The sequence below is a fragment of the Nyctereutes procyonoides genome, unplaced genomic scaffold (genome assembly GCF_905146905.1).
Source record: "Nyctereutes procyonoides isolate TBG_1078 unplaced genomic scaffold, NYPRO_anot_genome, whole genome shotgun sequence".
Lineage (NCBI taxonomy): Eukaryota > Metazoa > Chordata > Mammalia > Carnivora > Canidae > Nyctereutes > Nyctereutes procyonoides.
This window is the reverse complement of record NW_026575048.1, coordinates 30,641,393-30,653,491: the sequence shown is the minus strand read 5'-3', so window position 1 is coordinate 30,653,491 and position 12,099 is coordinate 30,641,393. Positions and strand designations below refer to the sequence as shown.

Sequence of the window (12,099 nt, the reverse complement as noted above, 5' to 3'; positions counted from 1 at the left end):
GAAAGGGGGAGAATGAAGAAGCCACGCAATACAGGCTGTTGTCTTCTGTGTTTTACTGATTGAAAGGGCTGAAGACATTTTATATGTTGCCCAAATTGCTAATAGGAAGAAAGGTAGGAGCAAAACGAGAGCCAGACTCTGCTAGGTCTGAGGGCCCTGCCTGGGGTAGTGGTATAAACGGGGACTATGAGTTTAAGACAAGGGGATTTCATGATATGTGCTTGCTCTGGCTCCTGAAAACTGCATGGCAACATATCCCTTTCCTTCCTGTGTGATAACGCCCAACTGGTGAGGTGAGCCTGCAACAAGCAAAATGGAGGCCAAGACTCCGCCCCTCCCCCAAACACACACAGGGGGAAGGTCCCTTTTTACTGAGTACCTCGGCCACAGTCTCACAGCTACTGTAAAATAAGAGGTGCTACTTTCTTATGGCAGTGGGTTTTCCCTTCACCTGAAAAATTATTTACCAAATATCTATAACCAAGGTGAAAAACACCCGCAAAGTTTAGATCTGCATCAGCATTTCTCTCAGAAATAGTTGTATGAAGGGCAAACAAAAGGAAGGAGTCGAAAAACGAACATAGGTATAAATTAATAGTCCCAAAAGGCAGGGCCTGGGACCATTAAACATCTTTGTATCACAGAAAGACATGGGCTTCGAAGCGAGCCTAAGGGGCCTTGGCAGAAAGTCAAAAGGAGGCTGGCTAAATGAAGCTACAGAAATTGCAATTTGAAAAAAAGAAAGAAAAGAAAAGAAAAAAGAAAAGGAAAGAAAAGAAAAAAGAAATTGCAATTTGTCAGATAAAGCATTTGGGACAAACCCTACAGAATTCAAAGAATGATCTGATAAAAGTCCTCATGGTTACAATGTTGCCCCGAGCTTCCTCCAAATCCACCACAAATTCTCCTTTGTGAGCCACTCTTTCAGACATGTTTTGCAGCTGTGTCTTCTTGTGATAGTGAGTTCAGGTAAGGAGTCATTGGTTTCTTTTTTGGTACAATGATGGTAAGAGAAACTTTTCTCTCTGGGAGCTCCAAGGAAAAATAATGAGGATTTTTACTACCCTAAAATGAGAAATCTAAAAGAAATAAACACACAAACAAGGATTTGGAGTAGAAGGCACAGGATGGTGGATGGTTCACAAAATAACTGACAGTAGAGCCATTCATACACAGGGGGACCAAACTGGCCTGCCAGCCTCTGCAGAGCTTCCCCACCACCAGGCAGCAGCCCTGGGGAAAGCCAGAGGATCTAGAATGAAGTCATTGCCCAGCACCCTGCTGGTGAAACGAGGCATCTCATTGTAAGTAAACCTTCCAGATAACTGAAAGCTACCCAGGTACATGGTTAAGCTTTTCTTCTACTATATTGGTGAACTTCCTACCACCTTCAACAGAGATGACCAGTGTGAATACCTGAAGACAGCAGACCTGCAGCAATAGCCTGATCATGACAAGATTTGGCAGATGAGAAGACCAAGAGCCAGCAGGATTCATTACCAAACAAGGTACTACATTACAACAGCACAATGACCTCTGAGGTTACTGAGGGGACCCGGAGAATAATTCTGAGCTTGAAACTGGACTCTTCTTGACTTGTTCCTTTTCCACATTCCCTTCCTGGTCAGTCTAACACGGGCAGGCACTTCTATTCATGCTCTTTAGTCTCAGGAAAGCCTCTTATGCCTCCATCTTTGTCTTTCTCCTCCCTTCCCCCCTTTCCAATATAACTTATTTTCTGTTTTCTTTGCAGAAAAGTCAAAATAAAGGGAGGACAATGGAGATGCTGTAAGGCTACTTATATAAAAGGTAGAAAGGAAATGAGAACTGACAACTGTTGAAGCTTTTTCTTTCTGGCTTACTTCCCAGGTCATGACTACATGGTGATCTTGGCTATCTATACTATCAAGAATTTAGTTTACTTTTCTTTCTTTCCCCTCCCATCCCGCTTCCCTATCCCAGAACCCTTCTTGACATCTAACCCCACGGTAGGGTCTGCAGAGTATGGGTCTAGTTAAGAGTCTGAGTTGAAATACTGGTCTCCCTAGGTTTGAATCCCAGCTTCACACCACTTGTTAACTGGGTGATCCCCAGTAAGTTACTTAAACTTTTTGGGCTACAGGTTCTATATCTGTTAAATATGAAAAATTAACAGAACCTACTTTATGGGAATCTAGTGTAGATTATCATTTATAAATTCCTCTCTGAAATATTAGCTATTATTATCATAAACCTTCACCTCATCTCACAAATAAACAGTATCTTCCTTTTTCTCAATTCAGCACAACCACAATCTCTAGATACTGCATATCAATCCCCAGAACTCTTAACCGAGTGTGGCTGGTCTAACGGGTTTCTTGTACCATGTCTCAAGGAAGTGGCCTTGTGGTTCAGTCCACTTCTGGCTGAATATCCGGATGTTTAAGACTGGACTCAGGTACACCTGTGAGTCTGGCCTGTGTAAATCAGACTCAAAGTCCAGGGCAACCTAGGGTCATCCAGGATTGGAGCCATACCAGAACCTGGTGCAGATCTAACATGGTCCCAGCCAACCTCTCTAGGCCCATTAGTTTTCTGACACTAAGAGCATGCCCTGAATGCTTCAGAAGCCCAGCGCTTTCCTGGGGACAGTCCTGCTGTGCCTGCACTCCCTTTTCTTCTTCGTCTCTATCCAGAACATCTTTCTCTTCACTGTCTGGCAAAGTTCCACTTGCCCTTTCAGTTGTTATTTAATTCTCATTGCCTTGATCTGGGAGCCCCCAGGCAGTGCTTTCCTCTGTAGCAAGTCTTCGAGTTCTATCTATCCTGACATTTTCCAGGTTAATGAATAATATTCTGGCTGACTCCTCCACTAGACTGTCAACTCTCCAAATGACCAAATGACCCGGACTGGTCTCAGAATGAAGCCACATGCTCATGGGCTTTGGGTCAGTGTTACGAGTCTGATGAAATCTGGGCTCCTAGAGATTCGTTCTTGGCTGAAAGAGCGCCAGATGCATGAATTCTTCCATTAGGGCAGTGCACAGTGCAGTTAACACTCATTTTTGGAGGCAGTTCCAAAGGAAACATACAATTCACTTGTTTCTCATGCATTTCTGACAAAGGGGGAGAAGAAATAACCCTATAATTTCAGGTGAAGTGTCACTGGGCAAACAGACATAGTTAAAGAGACTTAGGGATTTTATGTGCTCTGAAGCTGTTGCAACTTATTTACTTTCATGATAGTGTTTTAATGGATTTGAAGGGTGGTAGAAATAGCAGTAAAATATTATATTTAGAGCCTTGTAGGTGCCCTATCACATTTCTTTAAAAAACAAGATGAATTCGATTTAAAGGGTAGTTATTTATCCTGAGATTTAAATTTCCCTACTTTTATGGGGCACCTGAGTGGCTCAGTCAGTTATGTCTGCCTTAGTCTCAGGTTTTAATCCCAGAGTCCAGGGATCAAGTCCTGCTTGGGGCTCCCTGCTCAGGGGGGAGTCTGCTTCTCCTTCTCCCTCTGCCCCTCCTCCTCATGCTCTGTCTCTGGCTTTTTCTCTCTCAAATAAATAAAATCTTAAAAAAAAAATTCCACTTTTGTGGTGTTAAAATATTTTCTTTTATGAAAAGCTGGTGATTATAAATGGCAGCATGGGTTTAAAAAAAAATAAATGTAGTCTATTTCTTCCTTCTTTTTTTTCTTAAGTAGGCTCCGTGCCCACCATGAGACTTGAACTCACAACCTCAAGTTTGAGAGTCATATGCTTTACCAACTGAGTCAGCCAAGCATCACTGGTCTATTTATTTCTGTTCCTCATTATTATCCCAGTTAGTTTAAATTATTTTTTAATTGAAATATAATATGCATACATTCCCATTAGTTTTAATAGCCCTATATTTATCATGGCTTTCTAACCTGGCAAAATGAAAAGTTGGGCAACCCCATGTAAGTCTCTGAAATTATTTTTTAAAGAAAACTTACTAGTTCATAAAATTGGATTGAGTTCAGCATCTCTCCCATTTGCAGAAAAGGAAATGAGGGCATAGGGAAGTTAAATGTTAAAGTGCTACAAACACACCCACACTAAAGGTTGCCTAGCTAGTTAACAACAGAGCCCAGACTACAACTGGGGCTCTTGCCTCCCAGGATCCAGAGCTCTTACACCCTATTCAGCTTCACAGGTGTTCAAAATTAGTACAAAGTATAGAATTTGGTCCTAAAACCATTCACAGTGCAGACCTGAGATGAATGAGTTTTCCACATCTCAGCAGATTACATGTTAAGCTCTACTGTGTTTTGCCACCATTATCTCTTACCATAGTGACAAATAATCTTTACATGGCATGAATTATGCATTTTTGTGATTCTCATCTGATCAAAACGCAACAGGACAGGATAAGATTTTATAAATGTACACAAATAAATATGCACTAATTTCATCACCTCCACCTAGAAGCTACTAAATTCATTTTCTTCCTTATCAGTTACGAAACAGCAGCCGCCACCACTTTTTTCTTGCAGCTCACAACCTAAGAGTTTAAATGCAATCCTGCTGCATCTAGGACAAGATGGGCCAGCTTACTCATCCTCACGTTGAGTCATGTAAATATCAGAAGATGACACATGTTACCAAGACCAATGTAAAAGTCTTTAAACTCAGCCCTGGAGCTAGGAAAATGTTCAAAACTGTGATGCAAAAAATTTTAATCCATTTATCTTGATTTCTCATTATTATTCTAATTAGCTTTGCAGTCCCTGTATTTATGGGTTTCCAATTCCTGCTGTTCATGGAAGTTGCTATTTTGAATGGAGACTCACATTCTTACCATTTTCTTATAAACATTTTGAATTAGTGGCCATAAACACAACCCCATTATTTGAAAGACACCAAAATAAAACAGAAGCCCTTACCTATAAAGGAAGGCAGGTATCCAGGAAAATTAAAGTAATATCTTACTTGGAGCCCTGGGCTTTAAAATTTTTTTTAAAATTTTGAAATAATTTTAGACTTCAGAAAGGTTACAAAAATAGTACATCTCTGGGGGCATCTGGCTGGCTCAGTCAGTTGACTGTGCAAATCTTAATCTCAGGGTTGTGATTTTGAGCCCCACAATGAGGGTAGAGACTTCTTAAAAATAAAATCTAAAAATATAGTACATCTCTGTATACCTGTCCTTTCCCTAAAGTTGATATCATATATATAACCATGGTACAATAATCACAAGAAATTAACATTGGTACAATACTTTTTACTACATGCTTCACTAGAATTTCACCAATGTTCACACTAAAGTCCTCTTTCTGGCTCAGGATCCAGTCCGGGATCTCACACTACATTTAGTTGTCCCATCTCCCTACTCTCTTCTGTGACCATTCTTTAGGCTTGTTTTGTCTTTCATGACCTTGACACTACTGAAGAGTCCTGGTCAATTATTTTGTAGACTGTCCCTCAATTGGGTTCATGTGATGCCTTGTCCTAAATGAAATGAGGTTAGACATTTCTGACAGAATATGACACAAATGATGTGCTTTTTCAGTATATCATATGAAGAGGACACAATACAACTTATTGGTGATGATGTAAACCTTGATTATTTGATTACGGTGCCCTTGGCTTCAAACTGTTCATTATCTATCATTCTTAAGCTCTTCATTAGCAGAGGTGATAACCAAAGTAATAGCACCCCTACACAGGGTGGGAAGAGAGGAAAAGACCTTCCTGACCTCCCACATGTAGCTGCCAGCAGATGGACTTATGGAAGGTTGGAGCTCAACACAGGACATTTAGTGCTCTAAGTCTCTGTCAGACACAGGCCAGAGATCTTGGCCTGTCAAGGGGCAGCAGGCAGCTGCCCTTCTTCCCAGGGGGAGAGGAGCTGATACAAAAGTATGTGTTTCTAGATTTCTGTTCTTCTTTCCCTTCATCCTCTACTTTGTTTACTTTGGTTTTCTTTGGCTAAGCCTTCTACACTTACCTCAGCTCTGATTTTAATGAAATTCCAGTAAGAATTTCTGGACCACTGCTTTGGGGTAATTACTTTACATGAATTCCCATAAGCTGCCACAAATAACAGCACCCCTGTCAGCCATCTTGAGGTCATCCACCTGTCCCCTCGACACAGATGGTGGTACACCTACAATCTAGTACAAATCTACACCACTTAATCCTGGAGGCAACACATGAACCAAGGTTGTTTGTTTGTTTTTTTCTTGTTTTTAATGGAGATATAATCCACATACCACAAAGTTCACCGTTTTAAAGTGCATAGTTCAGTAGTGTTTAGTATGTTTATAGGTTGTGCAACCATCACCTCTACCTAATTCCAGAATCTTTTCATTAGCCCAAAAAGAAATTTTTTCTTTTTTTTTTCAAAAAGAAATCTTGTAGCCATTGTTACTTTCCATTGCCCTCTGTCCCCAGCCCCTACAACCTCCTAATCTATTTTCTATTTCAATGGATTTGCCTATTTGAACTAAGGTAGTTTTGTTTTTTTTTTAAAGAATTTATTTATTTATTCATGAGAGACACAGAGAGAGGCAGAGACACAGGCAGAAGGAGAAGCAAGCTCCATGCGGGAAGTCCGATGTGGAACTTGATCCTGGGACCCCAGGATCACGCCCTGAGCCAAAGGCAGATGCTCAACCACTGAGCCACCAGGCATCCCAAGCTAAGGTAGTTTTGATCCCAAATAATAATAACCAAGGTGATCTCAATTCAGTTGACCTAGGAGGCACACACACTCACACATTCATAACGTTTGAGTTTGGCAACACCTCACCCTGCCTTTTCATACTTTGAACTCTCCATGCTACCCCATCCACCCAACTCTGTCCTAAAGGTGACATATGCATTTGTCTTACCCAGGTACAACCTTTCCTCCTCCATCAAAAACCACATCGGGCTCTATCAGTGTCCTGCACTGGTGAAGTAGTGCCTAGATAAATTTAGCTCTGGTGAGGTGCTAAGAAGTATCGGATTTACATTTTAGCAGAGAATTCTTGCCGTCCAGGCTTGGCTAGGATGGCCATGTTGCCCAGGTTGTTTAGAATTGCCCTGTTGCCCTGGGTTAATTATTAATAGCATCCCCTTTCCCTCTCAAAAATGTCCTGACTTGGGTGTTTAATTATATGATCACCCAACCTTAACCAACATAAATGACTATTCCTGGTAATTATATGTAATTTGGAAGCCAACAGAGAAAATACATTTAGGTAAATGAAGTTTCAGTACTCCCCCAATCACACCCCAGCTCTGCATTCCCATAAAAAAGTTTAAATTCACCAACCTGTAGGAATCAGGGTTTCATCCACAGGCAAAAAGGCATCAGCATCTATAGTGACTTCATGGTCATATATGTTTGGGGAACCCTGGAAGGGAAAGGTTGAGAAAGAAAATAAGAACTAATGCTTAGTCTTATTTTGTATTTTTGCCTTTAAAAAAAAAAAAAGATTTATTTGAGAGAGAGAGAGAGAGAACACAAGCAGTGGGGAGGGGCAGAGGAAGAGGGAAAGAGAATCCCAAGCAGGCTCCATGTTCAGCACTCAGTGGAGAGCCCCATGTAGGGCTCAATCCCATAACCCTGAGATCATGACCTGAGCCACAATCAAGAGTCAATCATTTAACCGACTGAGCCACTCAGGTGCCCCATGTACTTTTGCTTTTTAACTTCTCTTGCAGAAATATTTTTAGGCATTGAAAATCCCATTTCAGGACACCTGGGTGGCTTAGTTGATTAAGTGTCTGCCTATGGCTCGGGTCATGATCCCAGGGTCCTGAGATTGAGCCCCATGTCAGGCTCCCTGCTTAGCAGGGAGTCTGCTTCTCCCTTTTCCTCTGCCCCTCTCCCAGCTCATACTCTCTCTCTCTCATAAAAAAAAATAAAAAAAAAAAAAAGAAGAAAGAAATCCCATTTGACCTACGGCAATGATTAATATGTTCATTTAAATGTAGGTAGTTAGGTCCTCAACATAGCAACTGTACATTTGAAAGAAATTTTCCATGGGGTGGCTGAGTGGCTCAGGAGTTAAGGATCTGCCTTGGCTTGGGATGTGATCTCAGGGTCCTGGGATTGAGCCCCAGTTCTGGCTTCCTGCTCAGTGGGGAGTCTGCTTCTTCCTCTCCCTTCTGCCTGCTGCTCTCCCTGTTTGTGCTCTGTGTCAAATAAATAAAATCCTTTAAAAAAAAAAGTTTTCCAGTGTGAGCCCAGCATGTATTTTCTTTTCTAAATAGAATTATTAGTGTGAAAAGTCAGAGACATCAGTGTTTTGAAAGGCTTTTGGACTTTGACTTATTAGCAGAGGGGTTTCTCACGCTCTCCTCACATGCTACGCAAACAGAAGAACAAGAGCTGTTGACCTGAAACACACAAGTGCTGGATGGCCAACTATCACCAGCAGGCTTGGAGGTAGGGGTATCTCTCTCCTTTCTCTGGCTCAACTCCCATCCAGAGGACCCACCCTGTACCAACTGACAAAAGCCGGGGAGTCAGAACTGGAGTTACTTCCATTAACCATGCAGCCTGTCTTCCCAGGGGGAGTCAAAGACCAGTCAGTAATCAGAAGGCCTGGGGTCTAGTTCTGGTTATCATGGAGTGGCCCCAGGGTAATCACTTAACCTTGACTCTCTTGTCCTTCAGGGTAAAACTGGGCCAGTGATGCTCCCATCTTCTCCAGGGTTCTTGTGAAGAACAGTTTAGTAAAGCTGTGTTGTGCTACTTGCAAATTGGAAAAGACACATACAGATTTCTGATAAAAAGGATTATATTTTAATAGTATATTTTCAAGCTTCACAGCAAAAGATGTGTAAGGGCAACCAGGAGAGGGCTTTTGCTTAGTGAATGCTCAAAAATAAGCTAAACTAGTGTGTCTCCACTAGGGATGATTTTGCCAGAGGACAAAATTTGACAATGTTCTGGAGACATTTTTGACTGTCATGACTGGGGGTGGTAATGATACTGGCATCTAGTGGGAAGAGGCCAGCAATTCTGCCAAACACCCTATTAGACGCACCCCTGCAGCAAAGAAATTGCCTGACCCAACGTGTTAGTATGCTCGGGTTGAGAGACTGAGCTAAGCTAAACTGAAAGCTAGGCTGGGTTCTCCAGAAGCAAGCAGAAGGAGGCGGAACCCTGCAGGTTAACCGAAATAGATTCTCTAGTCAGAAAAACTTAGGCCCACATAATCAAATGGAGTTGTCCTGAGGACAAATGCCAGCATTTTAGAGACCTTGAGAATCTATGTGTAAACATGCCAGAAACTGCTTTAATGACACTCCGGGAAGGCTCTGTTTCTGAAGAACAGCCATGGTCTTGTGTCCTCCCCATGGGTACATATGGGCAGGGATAGGAGTGGACGGGAGACAAGACCAGGGCAGAGGCCTCTCTTCTGCCCACAGTTTCTATGCTTAGCCACTCGTTTAGCCCCTATTCTGACGTGAGAAGGTTGGTCCAAAATGGAAGGGGTCTACTGCATCTCCTAGAGAAGCTCTAGGCTAGAGTGGTCTCTCCTGCCTGGCTCTCCCTACTCCCATCTCCTCATGCTTCAGGGGTACTGCCAGCACTGAAGAGGCCTCTGCTTCTGAGGGGAGCAGAGATGAGGGAAGAGAACTGGGAGCTATTTCCTTGGCTCTCTTTCTCTCTCTTTTTTAAGATTTTATTATTATTTTTTTATTTGACAGAGAGAGAGAGAGAGCATAGCAGAGGGAGCAGGAGAGACAGAAGCAGGCTCCCCATCGAGCAGGGAGCTTAATGTGGGGCTCAATTCCAGGATCCTGGAATCATGACCTAAGCCAAAGGTAGCTACGTAACCAACTGAGCCACCCAGGTGCCCCTCCTTGGCTCTATCTGCTCAGTGCTCAGTCGAAGGCTGAGTAGTATTCCATTGCATGAATGTATCACAATCTGTCCATTCCCTTGTTGACAGACTTTTGCTTGTTTCCAGTTTTTTACTATTATGAATAAAGCTACTTAGGAATTTCCTTCTTCTATTTGCTTTGTAGCTCTAGGGCAGGAAGAAAATGATTCACCAAATAAATTGACAAGTCTGAGAGGTTAGGAAGAAGCTGGGGGGGAAGGAAAGGAACATTTATTAGAGAGCCACTCTCTTAATGGGCACTGGGTCACCAAGCGACACCTACATTCCTTTATTAAAGGAAAGCATGCTTCATTTTATAACTCTTCTGACCTGGAATAATGCGATGATCCATTCTGGTGGAATATTCCTGCTGGATTCATTTCCTTTCTAGGCTGATGAAAACCTGGCAAAAGAATGCGGATCCACCAACAGATCTCGAGGCCCACCTCTGGGTTCAGTGTTTGCTTTGCTTAGCTTTGCTCAGCTGCTACTAGTTCAGGACATTAACCATTTACAGAGCTCACTGTGGCCTGCATGGGGCTTTATAGACCTTTCCGTGCATTGCTACTACCACTGCCTTACTTCAGCTTTCATCACCTCTAGCAGGCTATCACCAACACTACAATACTACCCAAAAGCCACAGCAGCTCCTTTACTGGCACCCTCCCTTTTCCCTGGCAGAATGGTGACTTGTTGGTTCATTCTATGGTAGGCCACATACTCAGGGAAAGGATGGCCCCCCTAATCCCACCGGGTGAATTTTGATTGGCCTAAGCCCATCATGGTGGTCCAAATCCCTTGCTAGTATTGGGTTAGGCAGGGCAGGGACACACTTCTGGCCCATGAAATGTGAGGCAAAGTCTGCTGGGAAGCTTCTGGGAAGACTTCTGTTTAATCTTCAAAATGGAACATTGGAGGAATAGGAATAGGTCCCTTTTTCACTTGCCTCTGGATGTGACTATATGAAGAAGTGATTCCTGGAGCTGTGCCAACTATCTTGTGAACAGGAGAAGTTGAGCCCAAACACAGAAGCCAAAATACTGAAGAAGCAGAATAGAAAGATGGAAGAACCAGGGTCCTTGCTGACATACCCCATCCCCTAGTCATGCTGGAACCCCACTATGGCTTTTCATCTCCAATTCCCCCAGGCCACTTTCCTACCTCTTAGAATGTTTGTCCAGTTTGGGGTGAGATAAGGAAGAAACATCATCAACAACAACAAAGCCCAAACAACCTGTAACCTATAAACCTTTTTCATTCTTTGAAAAACACAGTTCTCTCTTCCCCCCAGGCCACTGACACTCAGAAGTGATGAGTCAAAATTCGGCCCCAGGTAGAACAAACATATTGCTTATTAAATTTAAAAACCAATAAAGAAGAAACAAGAAATATATAAGATGAAGTCAACTACTTTAAATGATCAAGTTCTGAGCTATTTCCCTGGGGAGGGTTTAAGACACATAATCACACTTTCCTGGGTAGAGCAAGAGATGTTCCAAAGATGCAGAGGCCCCTAGACCCGAGGCCCGGTGAATGACCATCCACTCTTATCAAAATGCCCCAAAGGGCTAATGACCCCCTGCCATCCTCAACCCTGAAGCTAGTGGCTGCGGATTTGAGTTGCACTCACTAAGAGTACACAGAAGGCAGTTAACCTTGATCACCCTTGTGGGTGGGGTCTGTGATCTGTGAGGGTCCTCTTGCCAAGTAAATGGAAAGAGCTTTAGTGAACTGCATTCTCATTTTGTCTCCTTGATTGGAATGTATCAGCAGATGTAATACTTAGTGTAATTTCCATTTCTGAATCTATTTCTTTAGAGCACCTACCCCTGCCCCCAATTATAAAACAGGATGTCCTAAGTATACAAAAATGAAGAAAATAGTGAAAAATCACCATGATCTACTACCTATAAAAAAAAAAAACCACTAATATTTTGTTCTATTTCTTCAAGTTTCTTTCTGAACTTACTATAAAAAGTAGGGTCTTTATGCACATTATTGCAGAGCCTCTTATGGCTGGGCATATTTGTTTTGGTTTTGATTTTTGCTTTGTCTTTAAGATCTTAAGGAGGATGGTGGAAGTTTCTGAGGATAAGCAATAGACAAGTTTAGAATCATCTTATTTTTAAAGGGAGAACTTTGGAAATTATATAAGAACCAATTAATTCGTGCTACTTGGAAAGATCCTAGAAAAAAAAAGCAGCACATCATCAGCAGACTCCTAAAAGAGTGTAAAAATGCAAGATATTACTAGCTGGCTGTGAACA

At 42.3% G+C, this 12,099-nt stretch overlaps 1 protein-coding gene across 1 annotated transcript in view; it reads right to left on the bottom strand.

Annotated features, from left to right (window-relative positions):
- GALM (galactose mutarotase) overlaps window positions 1-12,099 on the bottom strand; it is a 50,415-nt gene that overhangs the window by 24,059 nt on the left and 14,257 nt on the right. Inside the window, exon 4 of the mRNA XM_055327191.1 lies at window positions 7,267-7,348. Coding sequence (XP_055183166.1) covers window positions 7,267-7,348 — 82 coding nt within the window. The remainder of the gene's footprint in view (window positions 1-7,266; window positions 7,349-12,099) is intronic.